Source organism: Saimiri boliviensis, chromosome 21 (genome assembly GCF_048565385.1).
Source record: "Saimiri boliviensis isolate mSaiBol1 chromosome 21, mSaiBol1.pri, whole genome shotgun sequence".
Lineage (NCBI taxonomy): Eukaryota > Metazoa > Chordata > Mammalia > Primates > Cebidae > Saimiri > Saimiri boliviensis.
In genome coordinates this window covers 10,581,447-10,604,333 of record NC_133469.1, presented here as the reverse complement: position 1 = coordinate 10,604,333, position 22,887 = coordinate 10,581,447, and the positions used below count along the sequence as shown (strand labels likewise).

The window sequence follows — 22,887 nt, the reverse complement described above, 5'->3', positions numbered from 1 at the left end:
TGGAATAGAAGAGCAGTGGCTGGGAACAAATTGATGGGCATGAATTAAAAGCTGAAAACAGGCCGGGCCTGGTGGCTCACACCTGTAATCCCAGCACTTTGGGAGGCCGATGTAGAGAGATGACCTGAGGTCAGGAGTTTGAGACCAGCCTGACCAACGTGCTGAAACTCCCATCTCTACAAAAAATACAAAAATTAACCAGGCGTGGTGGCACATGCCTGTAATTCCAGCTACCAGGAGGGTTGAAGCAGGAGAATTGCTTGAACCCAGGAAGCAGAGGTTGCAGGGAGCTGTGATCATGCCTTTGCACTCCAGCCTGGCAACAAGTGCAAAACTTTATCTAACTATCTAATCTATCTAAATAAATAAATAAGTACGTAAGTTGAACTACGTAAAGAAAAGCTTTCTGGAAAAGCAGTAAAGCACAAGTAAAAAAACATTCTCAGACAGTAAAGTCTGACTGGAGAAAACAAAGCTGGAGAAATACGGTGTTTTACTCTGGCAGGTCTATAATCCTCTGATGAAGATCTTTTATGTATACAAAAGTTCATCACAGGTTATAAGCAACAGAATAGTATAATAAAAAACAGCTTTAAGAAAAAATAACCTAGGGACAGTAAACAGAAAGTAATAAAGAAAATAAATTTTTCAGCAAAGTAAACTATTAAGACAACCGCAGTATAAAATAGTATAAACATGTACTAAGGAGCTAAATTAATCCGGTGGTAGAATCACAAAATGTTTAAAATATGTATCAACTTGGAACATCAATACTGACCTCATTCTAAAAATAACTCCAAGTCACCTTCTAATCTAATAGTGAAGTCCAAATGCACATGAGCACTATACAATAGCATCTAGTTAACTATGGCATTGTGACACACTATCATAGTTATCAAGATGTTTGCATGAAATATTACTCATGCAGCCACAGTACCCAAGTTTATACATGATTCTTATAAATTATAACTGATTAAACATTATATTTAATACTACCATGGGCCAGGTACAGTGGCTCATGCCTATAATCCCAGCACTTTGGGAGGCCAAGGTGGGCGGATCACTTGAGAATTCGAGAAATAAGGAATTCGAGACCAGCCCAGCCAACATGGCAAAACCCCGTCTCTACTAAAAATACAAAAATTAGCTGGGCACAGTACCACATGCCAGTAATTCCAACTACCAGGGAGGCTGGGGCAGAATTGCTTGAACCCAGTGAGTGGAAGTTGCAGTGAGCTGAGATTGCACCACTGCACTCCAGCCTGAGTGACAGAGCAAGACTCTGTCTCAAAAATAAAAAAACATAATTTAGCCGGGCGCGGTGGCTCAAGCCTGTAATCCCAGCACTTTGGGAGGCCGAGGCGGGTGGATCACGAGGTCAAGAGATCGAGACCAGCCTGGTCAACATGGTGAAACCCCGTCTCTACTAAAAATACAAAAAATTAGCTGGGCATGGTGGCGTGTGCCTGTAATCCCAGCTACTCAGGAGGCTGAGGCAGGAGAATTGCCTGAACCCAGGAGACGGAGGTTGCGGTGAGCCGAGATCGTGCCATTGCACTCCAGCCTGGGTTAACAAGAGCGAAACTCCGTCTCAAAAAAAAAAAAAAAAAAAAAAAAAAAAAAAAAAAAAAAAAAAACATAATTTAAATTAAAAAAAAAAAAAAAGACTACCATTAAAAAAAGAACCTATTGTTACCTTGAAGAGTTAAAAAAAATACATATATATATATATACACACACACACACAAAAAAAAATACTACCAGCACTTTCTCACTCTGATGGGATTTTCTCAAGAGGATCTAACATGCAGGGACTAGAAATAAGACTGGTATGCCTAGGAACATCATCTGTCAAGGGTATTACTACTTAAAAAGTTAAGGGTCACTGCTCTAATATTACCTTTTTTTTTTTTTTTTTTTTTTAAGGCTTTCACCTCTTTAAAGCCTCTTCTCAGTAGAAAAACGCCATGATACAGTCAGGAAATCAGAGGCAATCAATCAAATCAGGATCTGTCCTTGCAGAGGCAAGGTAATTAAAACTGAGTGATTTCAGTCTCTTTATCAATGAGGAAGGGGTGGCTGGATAATAGGACACTATCTTCCCCAGTACAGCATAGGTACATGTAAGTTTTCTTCCACTTTATCACTATTTAAGTTACTGCAATAAAGAAGACAATATTCTGACTACCACAGAAATGTAGCAAAAAGATTACTTACCATCATTTAGGGCTTCAATAGCAGACACTTTCTTATCATTTGCCTGATCTATCATCTCCTCTGTTATCTAGGAAGAAAATGAAAATCATCTTAGAATTAGAGAGAGAGAAGGAAGCAATCTGGACTTTATAGGCATGAGGCGCAGTCACAATTCCCATTTTCATTCATTCTTCTTTAGTCTCCAGAGAACAAAGAGACAATTATGATACCTGATTAGTGAGAAACTATACACAATGGGTTTTAACCTTATATACTAAACAAATTTCACTCCTACACTCTGCCCTAGACAAGACCTTTGCTTAACCTTCCATCCCAACCAAAGCATACCACCTCCTTCCCAGCTATCCATAAATATTAAACCTAATCTCCTCACAAAGAGACAACTAGCCCCTTTTAAGTTTGAATCCTTAGGCGAGAAAGGTCTCATTCCTTTGTTCCCACAAACAACTACTGAGCCCCCATACTATATAGACAGACCAAACACTGTACAAGATGCTGACAGTACAAAAATTGATTAAGAACAAAAACATATCATCTGGGCGACTGAGGGAGATCCCATCTCTCCAAAAAACAAAAACAAAAACAAAAACAAAACTGGGCATGGTGGCACATGCATCTGGTCCCAGCTACTCCAGAGGCTGAGTTAGGAGGATTGCTTGAGCTCGGAGGTCAAGGCTGCAGTGAGTCATGATTGCACCATGCACTCCAGCCTGGGTGACACAGAGTGAGACCTTGTTTCACCCCACCTCTGCAAAAAAAGAACAAAAACTTAACAGCAAATAAAATGGAAATCTCATCAGTTCTTTAATCACAGGAAAAAGATATATACACTCCACCACCAGTGTCTAAACTGAAGGTGCTGGCTAACTCATTAAGAAAGTAATTTGAGGCCAGGTGCAATGGCTCACGCCTGTAATTCCAACACTTTGGGAGGCTGAGGTGGGTGGACTGCTCGAGTCCAGGAGTTCAAGACCAACCTGGGTAACATGGTGAAACCACGTCTCTACAAAAAATAAACATAAAAAGTAAATATTAAATATAAAAATGACTTTTTCTTTATTTAAAGACAGGATCACCCTCTGTCACCCAAGCTCCAGTGCAGTGGTGCAATCATGGCTCACTGTAACCTCCATCTCCAGGGCTCAGCCTCCCCTCCCATGTTTGGACAAGAGGCTCACACCCAGCTAAATCTTTTGCGTTTTTTTTTTATAGAGATAGGTTTTCATCATGTTGCTCAGGCTGGTCTGGAACTCCTGGACTCAAGCAATTTGTCTGCCTAAACCTCTCAAAGTGCTGGTATTAACAAGCGTGAGCCACCAGTACTGGCTGCAATTTCATTTTGAAGGTAATGCAGGACACAGGACATAAAATCTATATTCAGAGGAAGAGGATGTGTGTGGTCTAACCAGACACCTTCCAAAATAAATCTGGAACTCCAAATGCCAATACCGGCAAGCATAATGGTATAAACCTATCCTACAGAAATGGACAATTGAGTAGTGAGATTAAAGGAACTTCCCCTGAAAATTCAGAACCGCAAGTCAGCCTTTCATTTGGAATTCTTTTTTGTTGCTGTTGTTGAGACGGAGTCTTGCTCTGTCGCCAGGTTAGAGTGCAGTAGCACAATCTTAGCTCACTGCACCTCTGCCTCCTGGGTTCAAACAATTCTCCTGCCTTAACCTTCTGAATAGCTGGGACTACAGGTGTCCGCCACCACACCCAGCTAATTTTTGCATTTTTAGTAGAGAAGGGGTTTCACCATGTTGGCCAGGACGGTCTTGATCTCCTAACCTTGTGATATGCCCACCTCGGCCTCCCAAAGTGCTGGGATTACAGGCATGAACCACAGCACCCGGCCTCATTTGCACCCAGCCTCATTTGCAATTCTTTACTACCAAAGTAATTAGAACAAATAAAACATCATGCTGAGACTTTTAAGGGGACTTTGAGTTGGTAGCACCGATTCAGAACCTGACAGAAGCAATCACCTTCTTACCTAGGCCTCAAAAATTTTCTACAGGTGAAGATTCAAATAACCCATTTTCAAAATATCACACAAAACACACACACCGTAAGTAAACAAGGTACCTTAATGAGCAAGAGCCATGAAAAACAAAAGACCAGCAAAGAGTTCAACAAGGAATTTAATGTGTTTATTAAAAGTAAATTCTAAAAATGAGTAAAGAGCAAAAGACTTCAATATAACCAAGCAGACTTCAAAAAGATCTGAAGTACCAAAATGAAAAACACAAGCATTCCAATTCAAACACCAATGGAACAGAAAAAGCATACAACGCTTTTCAGCAGACAGTAATAAATGAAAATTAACAAAGAAAAAGTCTAACATGTATCTGTCCAGGGATTCAGAATTAGAGCATAAACAGAGAGGAGGCAATATTTGAATGAAATAACAGCTGAAAATTTTCTAGAACTAAAGAAAGTTAACCCTAGAACTTGATGCTCAATGAATCCTAAGCAGGATAAATAAAAAATTATAAACTGGACACATCGTCAAATAAACAATACCATCAATAAACAGAACACTTAACCTTTAATGTTTCCTTTGGCAAATGGTGACAGAAAGTACCTATGTCTGTTCTTAACAAAAATGCACAAGACAGGTCAAGTGCAGTAGCTCATAACTGTAATCCCAGCACTTTGGAAGGCCAGGAGTTTGAGTCTTTGTCTCTACTAAAAATTAAAAAAAATAAAAATAAACTAGCTGGGTATGAGGGTGCATGACTATAGTCTCAGTTGCTAGGTGGGCGGAGGCAGGAGGATCACTGAGCCCAGAGGGTCAAGGGTGCAAAGAGCTATGATTCTAACACTACACTCCAGCCTGGAGGACAGAGTGAGACCTGTCTCAAAAAAAAGCACAGGACTTACGGGGAACATGTTAGTAAGTTATTAAAACATTTTAAAAATACCTAAAAATTAGGCGTGTCTCATATTTATGGATAGTTAATCTCAATGGTGAGGAGATGTATCTTCTCCCTAACTTGATTTAGATTTAACACAATTCTAACAAAAGGGAAAAAGCTAATGGGAGGGGGGAGACTTGATCATCTATTCCCAAAATTTACTTGAAAAAACAAAAAGCCAAGAATAGCCAAGACTTCTAAAGCTTTGGGAGTCCTTGTTCTACAAAATGACAAAACTTAGTATCAAATGATGTGGCATTAGTGAGCAGGAAAAAATTAGACAAGCAGAACAAGAGAGGCCTCAGACAGACCCACAATATATGGAAACAGTGTATTTTAGTACTGGTGGAACAGGTAGACTGAAGGTGAAAAGTATGTGTATAAAATTTTCAGAGGAAAAAACACAATGCATTACAGCAATTATAACCTTAAAGTAATAAAGTAGAAAATATAAAATACTCCTCAATCTACCTGCATTAAAATATACTATTTTTGAAACAATACAAAGATGAGTGAAGATGACTCACAAAGCAGCAGAAAATATGTGTAGCACTAGCAACAAATTACTAGCATCCGGAATACTGAAATGAAATACAAAGCGGCAGGGCGCAGTGGGCCATGCCTGTAATGTCAGCACCTTGGGAAGCCAAGGTGGATGGATCACCTGAGGTCAGGAGTTTGAGACCAGCCTGGCCAATATGGTGAAACCCAATCTCTACTAAAAATAAAAAAATTAGCTGGGCGTGTTGGATCGCACCTCTAGTCCCAGCTGCTTGGGAGACTGAGGCAGGAGAATTGCTTGAACCTGGGAGTCGGAGGCTGCAGTGAGCCAAGATTGCGCCACTGAACTCCAGGCTGAGCAACAGACCAAGACTCAGTCTCAAAAAATAAATAAATAAATACACAGATAGAAATACAAAGCAATAACAAAAAGATCCAGCAAAAAGTGGAAAAAGGGTTTGAACAGGACTTCATAAATGCTAGTGAACAGTCAATAAACATTTAAATATGCTCAGCCTCATTAGGAATCAGGAAAATGCAATTTATTTATTTTTTTTGGAGATGCTGTCACCCAGGCTGGAGTGCAATGTCGTGATTTCAGCTCAATGTAACCTCTGCCTACCAGGTTCAGTCGATTGTCCTGCCTCAGCCTCCCAAGTAGCTGGGATTACAGATGCCCACTACCACGCTCAGCTAATTTTTGTATTATTAGTAGAGAAAGGGTTCTCCATGTTGGCCACGCTGGTCTCAAACTCCTGACGTCAGGTAATCCACCCGCCTCCACTTCCCAAAGTGCTGGGATTATACGTGTGAACCACCGTGCCCAGCCAGGAAAATGTAAATTAAAAGCCACAAAAAGATATCATCTCTCACAAGACTGGCAAAGATGAAATCTGACGATCTCAAGTTTTAAGGATACAAACAAATCTTTTAAAACTGCTATTACTATCTTAGAGTGTTTCTCAACCTCTTTTTTATCAGACACCAAGGAGTCTTTTTAATAGACATACTTTCCTCATATCCACACCCCCAATTTTAATATCAGATATACACTACGTATTATGTTAACATTCTGAGTCTTTGGAGGACCACTAACCACTGTAATACGTAGAGTGTTTTTCAAGCCATCCTCCCAAGAGCCAATTTTCACACCCTTGAGGCCCGTTATGACAAAACCATTCTGGAATACAATTTGGCATTAGATATTCCATTTAGAGGCAATCACACTAGCATATATGTTTTTGAGACGGAGTTTCGCTCTTGTTACCCAGGCTGGAGTGCAATGGTGCGATCTCGGCTCACTGCAACCTCTGCCTCCTGGGTTCAGGCAATTCTCCTGCCTCAGCCTCCTGAGTAGCTGGGATTACAGGCACGTGCCACCATGCCCAGCTAATTTTTTGTATCTTTAGTAGAGACGGGGTTTCACCATGTTGTCTAGGATGGTCTCGATCTCTTGACCTCGTGATCCACCCACCTCGGCCTCCCAAAGTGCTGGGATTACAGGCTTGAGCCACTGCGCCCGGCACAGCAGATATGTATTTTAAGTGAATTCTATGTTACAGTGTAAGCAGTCAAACCAGATGCAAATTTAAACAACAGATAAAACACAAAATAACAGCATTTCTTTTATTTATTTATTTTAATTTTCCCCACAAGTATTTTAAGTAGTAAAATACAATGCTTGCCTAAATGCCTCAAGCCAAAGACAGATTTACTATGCACTTTTCCTGGAAGAAATGTCCCAGAAGAAATGATTTTCATGTCATAAAATCATTGCAACAGCAGAACACTTCACATTTCTTCGAACAAGCAGGATACCAAGTCACCTAACTTACCTCTGTATTTTCATCTCCCATTTCTTGAGGGGTGTCAGTGTCTGGTTCAATCACACCTTCATTATCAATTTCTGCCAAAGTTGAGAAAATGACAATAAGACCTGCACTGTACAATATTGTAGCCACTCCCCACAAGATTAAAAACTGATGTACTTACTATGTCTAGTGCAATTAATAAATTGAATATTTTAATTAATTTAAATTTTGATGTTGATGCATTTTAAAACATGTTCCCATTAAACATTTCATTGCTTTGGTAAGACTATACTTTATGTTAACTGTCACATCATGTAAGTTATTTATCAGGTTGTACTGGGATTGTTGCCATGTGCAGCTTCTGATATTACAAAACATACACATAAATACACCGCTAATTTAGTCTCTGTCAACAAACATTCAAATAATTTTTTTCTACACACAGATGTACTATGTGTTTTTCAAAAATACTTTATGCAGGTAACACAAGCTACAGTGATACTTTAATGTAAGTCATAAAATATTTTAATATAGTTATATTCATTAATCTCCTTTTTAAAAATAATTTTGGGGACACAGGATCTTACTATGTTGTCCAAGAAATCCTCCTACCTTAGCATCCCAAAGCACTAGAATTTCAGGCATGAGCCACTGCACCTGGTCTCTAATTATTTTCATTTTTAAAAGTAGCATGAACATATTTTAATTTTAAAATAAAGATTTACTACTGATGCAGAATCAAGTACCAAGGCTAGTTTTTAAAATAGATTTAGTTTCCATATATACAGCAGTGACCAAGGCTACTATTTACAACCAAAACAGTAAAGACCGAAGAGCAGTATCTTGCAAGTTTCATGTTAAATGACAAGTGTAATTTGTTGCAACAGAGCAAAACAAGAGTTACATACACATAAAAAGCCATTTAAAAATAATATATTTGCAAATAGATAATTTGATGTTTCCTTAGTCAAAAAAAAAAAAGAAATTAAAATCAGTCACCTAAAAGCAGAATTAGGATACAGCAACAACAAAAAACTTGTGATGCACGACTGACAAATAATACATATATTTACGGTGTACGACGTGCTGTTGTAACCTACAGGTATACTTCATTTTATTGTGTTTCACTTTACTGCACCTCACATTATGAAATGATTCTCACCCATTGTATTAATAACCTATCCACCTCATATATTTATTTATTTTTGGTGAAAACACTGAAGAGCTAGTCTCTTAGCAAATTTCCAGTATACAGTCATCAGGTTGTATATTAGATCTCTGGAATTTATTAAGAATAAAACTCAGCCGGGCGCGGTGGCTCAAGCCTGTAATCCCAGCACTTTGGGAGGCCAAGGCGGGTGGATCACGAGGTCAAGAGATCGACACCATCCTGGTCAACATGGTGAAACCCCGTCTCTACTAAAAATACAAAAAATTAGCTGGGCATGGTGGCGCGTGCCTGTAATCCCAGCTACTCAGGAGGCTGAGACAGGAGAATTGCCTGAACCCAGGAGGCGGAGGTTGTGGTGAGCCGAGATCGTGCCATTGCACTCCAGCCTGGGTAACAAGAGCAAAACTCTGTCTCAAAAAAAAAAAAAATAAAATAAAATAAATAAAACTCAAATTAAAAAAAAGGAAAAAAAAGAATAAAACTCAATTATTTATGCCCTTTAACAGAGTACAAAAAAAAAATTTAATCCATTTTTAACAGGAACTAAGCTTGTCTAACTATCAAAGTTTGATTTGTACACAAAAAAGAAAACACTTTGGGTGAAGAGTTGGTTAAAAAAATTATTATTGCAGTCTTAGAAATTGGTAGAAAGACTTAAAAAGGCATTTTATAACAAGTAAAAGATCTTCAATGAAGCACTTGAACAACTGCCAATAGAATGTAAGACCTATCTAACAATAACAAAGATCATTTGATTCAGGCCAGGGGTGGTGGCTCACACCTATAATCCCAGAACTTGGGGAGGGAGTTTGAGACTAGTCAGGAGTTTGAGACTAGCCTGGCCAACATGGTGAAACTCTCTCCTGATAATACAAGAAAATGAGCCAGGCATGGTGGCACATGCCCGTAGTCTCAGCTACTCGGGAGGCTGAGGCAGAAGAATCACCTGAACCCAGGAAGAAAAGGTTGCAGTGAGCTGAGATTGTGCCACCACTCTCCAGCCTGGGTGACAGAGTGAGACTCGGTATTAAAAAAAAAAAAAAATCGATTCCAAATTTGAAAAATTTCAAGTACTTTTCTTTAGGTTCTGTGACATAAGAGATTACCCAATTAATAAACTGGGGTATACTTATACCCCCAAAGAGTTCCAAATTCATGAAGAAATGCTGTCAATTTGTGGCCAAAAACCAACCAACCAAACTCAGCACAGATATCAATTCTTCTAAATATCAACTAGTTTTATCAACATGGTTGTAAGTGCTAAACAAATATTCTTGTTTTTTTTGTTGTTGTTTTTGTTTTGAGATGGAGTTTCGCTCTTGTTACCCAGGCTGGAGTGCAATGGCGCGATCTCGGCTCACTGCAACCTCCGCCTCCCGGGTTCAGGCAATTCTCCTGCCTCAGCCTCCTGAGTAGCTAGGATTACAGGCACGTGCCACCATGCCCAGCTAATGTTTTGTATTTTTAGTAGAGACGGGGTTTCACCATGTTGACCAGGATGGTCTCGATCTCTTGACCTCGTGATCCACCCGCCTCGGCCTCCCAAAGTGCTGGGATTACAGGCTTGAGCCACCGCGCCCGGCCAACAAATATTCTTTAGCACTCAATTCAGTTACTGGAAAATTTTTGGCCAAGCATGTTGGCTCACATCTGTAATCCCAGCACTTTGGGAGGCCAAGGCAGGTAGATCACCTGAGGTCAGGAGTTCAGACCAGCCGGATGAACATGAAAAAACCCTATCTCTACTACAAAAATTAGCCTGATGGCACACACCTGTAGTCCCAGCTACTAGGAAGCTGAGGCATGAGAAATGATAGAACCTGGGAGGTGTACGCTGCAGTGAGCTGAGATTATGCCACTGTACTCCAGCCTGGGCGACAGAGTGAGACTGTCTCAAGAAAAGGAAAAAGAAAAAAAAAAAAAAAGAAAACTTTTCATGTATGTTTAGAACTTGAACATTTAACCTAACTTTTTCAAATACAAATGTTATAAAATCTGAATTATTTTCAATGAAAATGTTAACATCTGAATTGAGGGGTGCTACATGTGTAAAATATCCTCTGGAGTTTGAATGCTTACTATTAAAAAAAGAAGGAAAATAATCTGTTAATATATTAATTACAGATGTCAATTTTCAACCAATATAACATTAATATCTGAATTTATTTCGTATTTCTTTTACTTTCTAAAAAGTGAATACTAGAACATTCTAAGTTTCATATGTGCCATTATATTTCTATTACACAGTGCTGGCTTAAGTCACTTCAATAAAAATCAACAAAGGATCATATCACAGGTTTTCAAATACAAACCAACTACCATCTCCTCACCTAGATCACTTTCCTCACTTGACGGTTCGTCTGCCTTTAAGTCTTCCTCTACCTTCTTACTATCAGGTTTTTCTTCCTAGCAAAGGGAAGGCAAACAGTATTAACAGAATTTAATAATATACCCGATATTTATACTAATTTCTACAAGTCTATGTATAAGCTGTTCAAATATGGCCAGGCACAGTGGCTCACACCTGTAATTCCAGCACTCTGGGAGGCCAGGGTAGGTGGATCATTTGAGGTCAGGAGTTCAAGCCCAGCCTGACCAACATGGTGAAACCATCTCCACCAAAAATACAAATTAGCCGGGCATGGTGGTTCACACCTGTAATCCCAGCTACTCGGGAGGCTGAAGCAGGAGAATCACTTGAATGTGGGAGGTGGAGGTTGCCGTAAGCTGAGAGCATGCCACTGTACTCCAGCCCAGGTGACAGAGCAAGACTTTGTCTCAAAAAAACACAAAAAAACCTGTTTAAATAAAGTTTGAACATTAACAATAAACAGTTTACAGATTATAAATAGCCTCATGTCAACTCACATTATGTTTTACTGTCTAATTTAGTGAAAATCTTTACAGGGGTTTTTGAGTTTTGGAACTGCAAATAAGAACCTGTGAACTATAATAAAACAATGAAAATTCTAAGAATGTAAAAGTGCACATATGACAGAAAGCAAAATTTCCTTCCCATCCTAGAAGTAACCAGCGTGGTTTCTTGTATATCCCATTCTAGAATAGTCTCTCTCTACATGAGACAACTCTGTATTTTGTCTTTCGCATTTAACAATGTTGTGTATCTTGCAAATTATATACCATTATCAGCATACCTTCATCTATTCACTCAATTGTATATCATTAACCATTTTAGGTTGCTTCCGTGTTACTTAAAAAATCAGAACTAAAGACCTACCTTATCACAAAATATTTGAGTCCCTATAAAATGTGCAAAGTCTAGGTATTCTAGAATATACTGAAAGACCAGTAATAATTCTAACCTAGAATGTTTCTATAGGTTAAATATAACTTTGTCTTCATACACGTTTAACAAATGGCAAAATATTTTATCTAGGGCTCAGAAAACACCACTCTGATAAATGACCCTTCTGAAAAAAGGTAACTACTTTTGGGCTTTTGCTTAATTTTCTCATTCTCCTCCTTAATAGGCATAACCTCTACTTTAAGATCCAAATAGATAAACAATGTTTAAGGTTCTAAATAATAAAACAGCTCATTTTCTTATCAATTTAAAACAGCTAATCAGAGAATTTACAAAAAAAAAAAAAAAAGAAAAAAAAAAGAAAAAACAGATATGAAGGCAGAAGAGAGAAATAAAAAGCATTCTTGGATGGGCGCAGTGACGCATGCCTGTAATCCCAGCATTTTGGGAGGCTGATGCAGGTGGATCACTTGAGATCAGGAGTTTGAGACCAGCCTGACCCACATGGTGAGACCCCATCTCTACTTAAAATAGAAAAATCAGCCAAGCATGATGGCATGCACCTGTAATCCCAGCTACTTGGGAGGCTGAGACAGGAGAATCACTTGAACCCAGTAGGCGGAGGTTGCAGTGAGCCGAGATTGTACCACTCCACTATAACCTGGGTGACAGTGGCAGAGAACTTGTCTCAAACAAACAAACAAAAACCAAAACATTCTTAGAAGTGTATTTTCCCCTTCATCTCTCTCTCAACTTCAGCTACTGGTAACCTTCTCCTAATCTTACACATCCTTTCAGCAAATACGCTAACACAACATGATTCACACTCAGAAACATCACTCAGGTAGTAGAGCAAAAAAACTACATTATTGACCTGGGATACTTTTTCATTTGCTCTGTAAATAATAAATAAAGTACATACAATGCACATGACACACTGTAAGACAACAATGAAAACTACAGATGCATACTATCACTGAGCTTACCACTTATAGGCCATACACATAATTTTTATTGTCACGTATTCTAAAACACAGTGACCATTCAACTCTAAATTTTCAGTTCTAAATCAGATTCCAGAGAATTCAGTCTACCAAGTTTATAAAGACAAAGGGATCTTACAAGATCTTATTTCCAAGAGATCTTGGGGAATCAGGAGTGATAACTGGAGAGCAAAAGTTTAAAAACCCCTAAGAAACCTTGTAGTGCTTTATCACAAAACATACGAATGAAATTAAAACTTACCTTGGTATTTTCTTCTGATTTAGCTTTCTGAGTAGCAGGTGGTATTTTACCTCCCATACTTGAAGAAAATGAGAAAAAAGATATTTGTTTAGAAAATTAAAATTCACTATTAAGCAACATATTTATACCTAAAATATGTTACACATTTAACATGACTACACCTTTTCAAAATTTACAAGTAAACTCTCAATTAATCTGGATGCTGTGGTATTATAATGATTATGTATTTTCCAGCTTAAAATTGTATTTATTTTGGCTGGGCGCAGTGGCTCACACCTGTAATCCCAGTACTTTGGGAGGCCGAGGCGGGTGGATCACCAGGTTAAGAGTTCAAGACCAGCCTGACCAGCATGGTCAAACCCTGTTTCTACCAAAAACACAAAAATTAGCTGGGTGTGATGGCACACACCTGTAGTCCCAGCTACTTGGGAAGCTGAGGCAAAAGAATCACTTGAACCCAGAGGCAGAGGTTGCAGTGAGCCAAGATCACACCACCGCACTCTAGCCTGGGCAACAGAGCAAGACTCCGTGTCAAAAAAAAAAAAAAAAAAAAAAGGTATGTTTAGGACTGGGTAATGAACCCCTTTCTTTGCTTCAATGAGTCTAATAAACAATTAAATTGTGCCCCTTCCCAGAGGAAAAGAGGCAGATATATAACATCCAACAACAAAATCATTTGTACAACCTGTTAACTTAGAATTCAACTCAGTAGGTATATCTGAATCCAAAATTTGAAAACTGAAATTTAGTAACAGTTCAATTAAATTCAAATATGCAGTTTATGAAATAATAATGCAATCATGATGAAATAATTCAAAATGTTTGTTTCCTGTGACAGAGATCTATGAGGATTTTTCTTACTTATATTTGCGTGCCTCTCATATTACAGATTTTCTCTTTATACCCCTCTCAACCTCATCCATTAATACTTCCTCTTGGCCTTACAAACCCTTCTTTCCCAAATTGTCCAGGGCAACACAATTCATTACAAGCAAATAACTAGAAGAGGAGGAAAAAAGATACTAAGAATCAGTGTTATATGTTGCATTAGGTGTAGACCCTACACCATATGGGCTACCTGCAACAATCCAGTGACTAAAATCTTTGATAGATTTAAGAGCACTCCACAATAGTTGGAAGCAACACAGACGTTATTAAAATTTACCTTAAAAACAAACAAAATGAAATCCCAACATGGCGGGGAAGCCATTAACTTTTACGTAAAACAAGGGGATACGTTAACTTTGAAAGCAGAAAAGGGTTGGCAAGGTCCAGGCAAAGTGGCTCATGCCTGTAATAACAGCACTTTGGGAGGCCGAGGTGGGCAGATCACAAGGTCAAGAATTGAGACCATCCTCATCAACATGGTGAAATCCCGTCTCTACCAAAATACAAAAATTAAAAGATTAGCTCACATGGTGGTGCACACCTGTAGTCCCAACTACTCGGGAGGTTGAGGCAAAATTGCTTGAACCCAGGAGGCAAAGATTGCAGTGACCCAAGATTGCACCACTGCACTCCAGCCTGGCGCCTGGCAACAGAGCGAGACTTTGTCTCAAAAAAATTAAAAGTAAAAAATAAAAAGGGTTGGCCAGGCACGGTGGCTCATGCCTGTAATCCCAGCACTTTGGGAGATGGGCGGATCATGAGGTCAAGACATCAAGTCCATCCTAGCCAACATGGTGAAACCCAGCCTCTACTAAAAATACAAAAATTAGCTGGGCGTGGTGGAGCGCACCTGTAGTCCCAGCTACTTGGGAGGCTGAGAAAGGAGACCGGCTTGAACCCAAGAGGTGGAGGTTACAGTGAGCCAAGATCATGCCACTGCACTCTAGCCTGGCAACAGAACAAGACTCTGTCTCAAAAAAAAAAAAAAAAAAAAAAAGGAAAGAAAGAAAAAGAAAACAGAAAGAGTTGATTCTTTATAATTAGAGTTGTCATATCCACATTTACATTCATTTCAATTGGGTAGAATTCGTGATCATAAGGGTATGTGTAGGTTGAATTTAAATGGGTACCAGTTTTCCAAAGTTCTTTTAACAATTTACATTTTTATCAGCAAGGTATGAGAATTCCAATTATTCCACACCTTGGCCAACATTTAGCTATCATCCATCTTAAAGACTTTTTTTTAGCCATCCTGAAAGGTGTCTATTGGCATCTCATTGCAGTTGAGTCCCTTTTCATATAATTACTGGTCATCTGAAAAGACTTTTTCGTGAAGTTCAACTCTCATGCAGCTTTCTAAGAAATTGTCTTTATTTATTTGAAGGTGCTGTTTGTATATCTGGCATATGAACCCCTTGTCAGCTTTATGTGTTGCTAATATTTTCTACTACACCCTGTGGCTTGCCTCTTCTCTCTCCTAAAGTATCATCTGAGGATCCCAATATGAAGCAAAAGTATAAATGCAAAATAGAAATTGGAATGGAAAAGAAACAGGATTTGGAATTTCTTATAAATACCATTCAAACAAGAAGAATGTACATACTTTTTCCATTATGTTTAATATGATAGGAAAAAATCTGTTACTCAGTATCCTTAATAAGGAATAGCTCCCATGTCAAAAATAAATAAGATTATATGATTCAAAACATCCTAATTTGCAATTCAGCAAAGCAAAATGATTCAATGTCAAGAAGCAGGCATACAAATACCACAAAATTATTTTCTATAGAAAAACTACTCTGCAAAAGAGCAAGGTAATCACCAGTCCTTTGTAGTTAAAGTTTAATGAAGACACAGGGTTTCTTATACTGTGTTCTTCCCTAAGTTTCAAAACGCAGCATCAGGAATGTATTTAGGGTGATATCCAAACATAGTATAGCTTACAGTACACTAACTTTGGGAAGTGATATTCCTGCCAAGAAATGAGACAAAGCCAAATTGAGAGGAAGTCTATAAAATAACTTGCCTATAATATTCAAACTGTCAAGATTATCAAAGTCAAGCATAGACTGAAGAACTGTTTCAGAATGGAGACTAAGAGACATGACGGCTAAATGCAACACATAAATCTGAGGATAGCGTGAATGCATCAATATTAGTTTCCTGAGTTTAATACTTGTAAAGACTTTTTGTTTGTAGGAAATACACACTCAGTGGTGTCAGGGCATCATGTTGGCAGCCTACTCTCAACTAGTTCAGAAGAAAGTTTCTTTGCACCATATCTACAATTTTTCTCTGAGCTAGAAATAGTTGCTAAAAACTAAAAACAAAAACAAAACAAAACAAAGATTTACTCAAACTAGATTCAGTTTCTCACATCCCAAATTCTAGTTAACTAATGTAAGAAAATACCAACTCAAAGGTACAGAAATTTCAATTAATGCTTCCAAGACTTAGAACAAGCTGCTTTCTGGCCAAAAACTGCCAACTGGACTTTGGTACTACAGGCTTTTGTGTTACACAGTCAAGTAGGATAAGCGTAGAGACCTTGTCACATAGGATCACACAAAACTTCATAATTCTTTTAATTTGATAACCTCCTAATCTGCTTTGTGCTACGATTATTTATGCACATGTACAAAAAATTGATTTCTACACTCTAAATTCTATAAGGGTAGAAATCCATTCTGTTTATTTACAATATTTAGGAAAAGCCTCATGCCATGCACTGTGCTAGGGAGAATACAAATACTCCAGCCTGGGTAACAAGAGCGAAACTCCATCTCAAAAAAAAAAAAAAAGAAAGACTGTTCTTAGCATTTGTGCAATTTAAAAGGTTGTTAAACTAATAAATTCTTACATTAGATAAAACTAAGCTATAAACAATGCTAGCAACACAGCAAGTAGGCAAACCTACAGTTCTTCAACAGCTAAGCCTGTGAGAAACTGAAATGTTCTCAACTTGAGTAACCCTAATAGTAGGATTAGGCCTAGGAATACGTCTGGACCTGGAAGTCTCCACATTTAGCCCAATCTGCCATAATCTCAAACTGTAGACTGATGAAGGAAAAGAGAAACACAAACTCAAAGCCCTCAGAGTTTATAAAAATGTTTTTTTTTTTTTTTTTTTTTTGAGACGGAGTTTCGCTCTTGTTACCCAGGCTGGAGTGCAATGGCACGATCTTGGCTCACTGCAACCTCCGCCTCCTGGGTTCAAGCAATTCTCCTGCCTCAGCCTCCTGAGTAGCTGGGACTACAGGAGCGTGCCACCGTGCTCAGCTAATTTTTTGTATGTTTAGTAGAGACAGGGTTTCACCATGTTGACCAGGATGGTCTCGATCTCTTGACCTTGTGATCCACTCGCCTCAGCCTCCCAAAGTGGGCAGATCACAAGGACAGGAGTTGAAGACCAGCCTGACCAAAATGGTGAAACCGTGTCTCTAGTAAAAATATAAAAATTAGCTGGGCATGGTGGCACATGCCTGTAATCCCAGCAACTTGGGAGGCTGAGGCAGGAGAACTGCTTGAACATAGGAGGCAGAGGTTGCAGTGACCCAAGATCTTGCCACTGCATTCCAGCCTGGAGATAGAGTGAGATTCCCTCTCAAAAAAAAAAAAAAAAAAAAAAAAAAAAAAGAGAAAATGAGCTTCTACATTAAATATCTCAACTTAAGTTCAGAATAAAGTCCCTACATATGCTATGATACTTCCCCCCCCCACACACTTTTTGTTTTGTTTTTTTGATTTAGAGTTTTGTTCTTGTTCCTCAGGGTAAAGTGCAATGATCCGAGATACTGGCTCACCACAACCTCTGCCTCCCGAGTTCAAGCAATTTTCCTGCCTCAGCCTCCCAAATAGCTGGGATTACAGGCATGCACCACCACGCCCAGCTAATTTTGCATTTTTAGTAGAGAAGGGGTTGCTCCATGTTATTCAGGCTGGTCTCAAACTCCAGACCTCAGGTGATCCACCCACCTCGGCCTCCCAAAGTGCTCGGATTACAGACCTGAGCCACTGTGCCTGGCCCGCTTCACCCCATACTTAAGCCACCTCAGGATGCCACAAGAATGTTAAGTGAAATCAGAAAAAAACTGTTACTATCTATGTTAAAATAAGTATATAACAATTTGTTTTGGGTTTTTGGTTTTTTTTTTTTGGAGACAATATTGCCTGACAAACAAAATATTTTGCAGACCTTAAATCAGAATTCTCTACAAAGGCATAATCACGCCAGCAGAAGTCAGGACACTGTTCTTGCACCTTTTTTTTTTTAAGACGGACTGTGGCCAGGCTGGATTGCAGTGCCATTATCTCGGCTCACTGCAACCTCCACCTCCTGGGTTCAAGTGATTCCCCTGCCTCAGCCTCCCAAGTAGCTGGCACTACAGGCGTGCACCATGACACCAGGCTAATTTGTTTTATTTTAGTAGAGAAGGGGTTTCATCATGTTGGCCAGGATGGTTTCTTATCTCCTGACCCCATGATCTGCCAGCCTCGGCCTCTCAAGTGCTGGGATTACAGGCGTGAGCCACTGCACCTGGCCAGGCATATTTTAATTGTTTCTTCTGTGCCTCCTCTTCCTCACTAGTAAGAACGAAACAAAAACATTGTATCCACTTAATCTAAAGTGAAGCCAGCTATTTCTTCCTGTGATATTTATCTACTTTACCTGGAATTTTAGGAACAATTTATTAACTGCAGGTTCTATCCTATAATAGGGATAAAAGCATACAAATATCTTTTGTTGTTGTTTTTTCTTTTTTTTTTAGAGATAGGGTTTCACCATGTTAGCCAGATGGTCTTGATCTCCTGACCTCATGATCCGCCCAACTCCGCCTCCCAAAGTGCTGGGATTACAGGCGTGAGCCACCATGCCCGACAGTTACAAATATCTTAAGAAAGGCTTTTGGATCACGTTGCTCAATAGAGAAAACGACTAAAATCTAGCCCTCAATTCCTAACCCTGACGTTTCCCGGTTGAGGAGTCTGCAAAACAGGCTTCTTAGCAATAATCATAAAGTTTATTATTAATACTATTAAATGGTCTCATAATTTCACATTTAAGTAAAAATCTTACAGTAGTTAGACAACTGGTAGGTAGATAAAGACTGAAAAACTTCTTAGAGGAATAAATATAATATATAATGTTGACAGATTTTTAACAAGTTTTTTCCTTAGAATCAGCTTGTTGTTAAGAAATATTCTTTGAACTGTTTGGTAATCATGAGTTCATCTTCCCCTATAAAAATAACAGGCCAAGTGAGGTGTGGCTCACACCTCTAATACCACCACTTTGGGAGGTGGGAGAGTCCCCTGGGGCCAAGAGTTCAAAACAGACCTGGGTAACTTAAGGTGACCCCCATATCTACAAAAAAAAAGAAAAAAAAAATTAGCCCAGTATGGTGGCTCAATCCCGTACTGCTTGCCACCTGGGAGGCTGAAGCAGGAGGATTGCTTGGGTCCAGGAATCCGAGGCTTCCACTGCATGTAGCCTGGACGATACAGCCAAAGCCTGTCTCTAAAACACAAAAATCACTTTATCGATAACGTTTATAGTAGCATCTCTTAGAAGTCGCAATGGTCTGCATAGTTGCTATTTATTCCTGTGAAGTGCAATTTGTATGTCATCTTTTCAGTTCCCCATTAGTAATAAGTTTTAAAAGTCATCTTAGGAAAGACTTCTCTCTCACTTTTTCTCTCTTCAGTGCTCCTTCAACATGTAAAATGCTCATTTCTATTACATAGTAAATATCAAAACGAACTTTTAGTATTTATTCGTCTGTATCTCTAAATAGAAAGTACTTAATACTGTTTCCTAGCACCCGGCACGATGCCTAGTCAATTAACTCCTTGCACGTAGCGAAGTTCTCTAGAGTTAAAGACAAGAATATATTCTGGAAACATGCCAGGCCTTGAAAAAATAATCATCTTTCTCAAAAGTGTTTGGTGTGATACCACTGCCAAGTAACGGGGGTATAATAAATGATTCTCAAGATAATCCTACGCAGTCAGAAGCGCTGTAAGGTAGAGACAATCATTTTTACAGTTATCATTCTTATTCTTATTAATCTTATAACTTACTAGACAGTGTTACATTATTATAACACGATTTAAAGGGATAGTACGTAAAAGAACTACTATGTACCAGTGAGACCTGAGCAGGGCACACGAGACTAAAAAGAAAAACAACCCCACGCAAAAGCTAAGCCTTGCATCTCCAGTGTCCACGGATCCGCAGTCCTCTGTTTCCGTATTTCGCCCAAGATACACCTGGCAACCTCAGCGTGCGAGGAATCCGGCTCCACCTCCTGCTCCCCGTGGCTCCCGTACCACCCAAGGCTCGGGGATCCTCTACGGCCCCTCGAAGCTGCCTCCCTTTCCAGGGCAAAAAGCGAGCCACGAAGGGGCGGCCACCCGGCCTCACCTGCCTGCCTGCGCCAGCTCCAGCCCAGCTTTCCCCGGGGCCGTGTCCCCACCCCAACAACGGTCCTGAGGCCCGGGTCTCACCTCTCCACCCACTCCCTCAGGAAGCGCATTTCCTCTGTGTGCAGAACGCTCGGATCCTGCTTACACATCTTCACAAAGGCCCGAAGCTCGTTCACTTTGCGGGGGTCCATGGTCGGGAGGCGGTGGGCAAAGCTATGGGTCTGCGGCCCGCTTCCAGGCCGAGGCGCTGGCTCGGCGTGACCGCGCAGAAGGGGGCGTCTGCCGCGAGGCAGAACAGACTAGAACCTCCCCGACCGCTGGCTCCTCCCACCCAACGGTCTCGTGACCCCGGGTCCTCCGCTTGCCCCTTCCTACTCGCTCTGCGCTGCTCCTGCGCGCTCCCTAGAACATTCTAGAAGCGTGGCTGTTCGTGCTGTTGCCTGCCTCTCTGCGTACACATTCTCAAATTCTTAACTAGGAACCAGCTCCCTGGAGGGGGCAACCCTCGACATGGGCGCCTTCAAAGAGGCGAGAGATAGCAGCCCTTCCAGGCACCGAGTTCCAAGAGCACAATCTGTTGCCGCCTGCACTGAGCAGAGTTTAACCCCCGGACCTAAAAAGGGACGTGAGGCCGAAGGGGCGGTCCCAGCCCGGGGCATGACGTCACATTCTGCGCCGCCGCTTAAAGAAGGCCCTCGAGCGGCGCCCGCCGGAAGGGGAGGGGCGGCTGGCCCGGTTTCCTGGCGACGCGGCGCAACAGGCGGCTCCTTTCCCGGCCGTTGGCCTCTCGTCTTCCCGGCGCGCGAGCTAGGCCGTCATGCCTTGGCTGCTCTCAGCCCCCAAGCTGGTTCCCGCTATAGCAAACGCCCGCGGCATCTCAGGTTAGACTCTCCTCCAGGTCTCCTCCCATGGTGTCCCTTGGAGGGACCCACGTTGGTCACAGGCGATCCCTGGTTCGGCCGGCCCTTCTCCTGGTGGGGCCTCCGTTCCCCAAACCCTCTGTACCCTCTGCGGATTTCTTCTGTATCGGCTGCGCCTAGAAAGGGGTAGGCCCAATGTGTTCTCTACCGTTGAGGTAGTCTGTGAAGCCGAAATGACTACAAAGAAAAAAAGTGTGTGCCATTCCCCAGAGAGGCTGTCTTACAAGTTACTCGGACTCCGAAGTCGTGACAGCTATCACACTTAAGTGACATAGTGTCTCACATCAAGTAGCTCTTGTTTCTCTTAGGTCAACTTAAAATTCTCTTGTGTTTTCAAATAGTTGATATGAGAGTTTGCTCCAGAATATACAGGAAGCTTGTTTAATAACAAATTCTTTTTAAGCACCTCCTCTTAGAAAAGGTCCTGTTTGGAAATACTGGGCTTGAAAGTCCTCTTTGTAAAGACAAGATGAAGGAATAAAGGGAGTAATTTTTGTAGGCCGTCCTATTGCGAGCATTTAATCTGATGAACATAAAGCTTAAATCGGTGAAAACTATCACTTACCTTGCAGGCGGATCTGCCATTGGATCGTATTGAGTTTTTTGGGACAATATATGAACAGTGTATAAACCAGAACACGTGATATTTGGCATCAAAGCTATGTTTTGGCGTATGTTTATGTTGATATACTTGAATTCATTTAAAATGGAATGTTAATTGTATCGACTTTTTACTATAAAAAATAAAAAGTTATCGACCAAGTTCACGGAACTTCTTCAGTTCTAATAGTAAAGCTGCAGAAAGATGTAACTCTCGATGGAATTAAGGGAATTTTTTTTTTTTTTTTTTTTTTTTTTTGAGACAAGTTCTCATTCTGTCGCTCAGACTGGAGTGTAGTGGCAATCTCTGGTCATTTGCAACCTCTGCCTCCTGGGTTCAAGCAATTCTGGTGCCTCAGCTTGCCGAGATAGCTGTGATTATAAGCATGTGCCACCACACCTGGCTAATTTTTGTAAGTGTAGTAGAGACCTGGTTTCACCATGTTGGCCAGGCTGATCTTGAATTCCTTCCTGGCCTCAAGCAACCCACCCTCTTTGGTGAGCCACCGCCTGGAATTTGCTTTTATGTGCAAGGCCCTCACAAACTCCTTGCCTCAAGTGATCCACCCTGCTTGGTGAACCACCGCGCCGACCTGGAATTTGCTTTTATTTGAAAGGCTCTCACCAGCCCGACTAAAGGAGCGATACTACCAGAAGGAATACTTGCAAAGGCACAGAGCTCTGAAACGGAATGGCCAGTACTAAGCATTGCAATCATTTAGTATGGCCAGAGAAGCTTTTATTATTATTATTATTATTATTATTATTATTATTATTTTGGAAACAGAGTCTCTCTCTTGTCGCCCAGGCAGGAGTGCAACAGCGCGATCTTGGCTCACTGCAACATCCACCTCCCGAGTTCAAGGAATTCTCCTCACTCAGCCTCCCGAGTAGCTGGGATTACAGGTGCCCGCCACCACGC

The 22,887-nt window shown here is 40.4% G+C and overlaps 2 protein-coding genes across 3 annotated transcripts in view; one reads left to right on the top strand and one right to left on the bottom strand.

Moving 5' to 3' along the window:
* The window catches only part of ST13 (ST13 Hsp70 interacting protein), a 36,649-nt gene extending 15,584 nt beyond the window's left edge, over positions 1-21,065 (bottom strand). Inside the window, exons 1-5 of the mRNA XM_039463036.2 lie at positions 20,527-21,065; positions 13,132-13,189; positions 10,952-11,027; positions 7,475-7,545; positions 2,218-2,284 (exon numbers count right to left, since the gene is read on the bottom strand). Coding sequence (XP_039318970.1) covers positions 2,218-2,284; positions 7,475-7,545; positions 10,952-11,027; positions 13,132-13,189; positions 20,527-20,636 — 382 coding nt within the window. The 5' untranslated portion in view covers positions 20,637-21,065. The remainder of the gene's footprint in view (positions 1-2,217; positions 2,285-7,474; positions 7,546-10,951; positions 11,028-13,131; positions 13,190-20,526) is intronic.
* Positions 21,066-21,156: 91 nt separating this feature from the next.
* XPNPEP3 (X-prolyl aminopeptidase 3) overlaps positions 21,157-22,887 on the top strand; it is a 64,375-nt gene continuing 62,644 nt past the window's right edge. Inside the window, exon 1 of one of the 2 annotated variants that reach the window (XM_039463259.2) lies at positions 21,157-21,326. In XM_039463259.2, the coding sequence (XP_039319193.1) occupies positions 21,263-21,326 (64 nt within the window). In that variant the 5' untranslated portion in view covers positions 21,157-21,262. The other variant, XM_074390884.1, reaches the window with a different exon arrangement.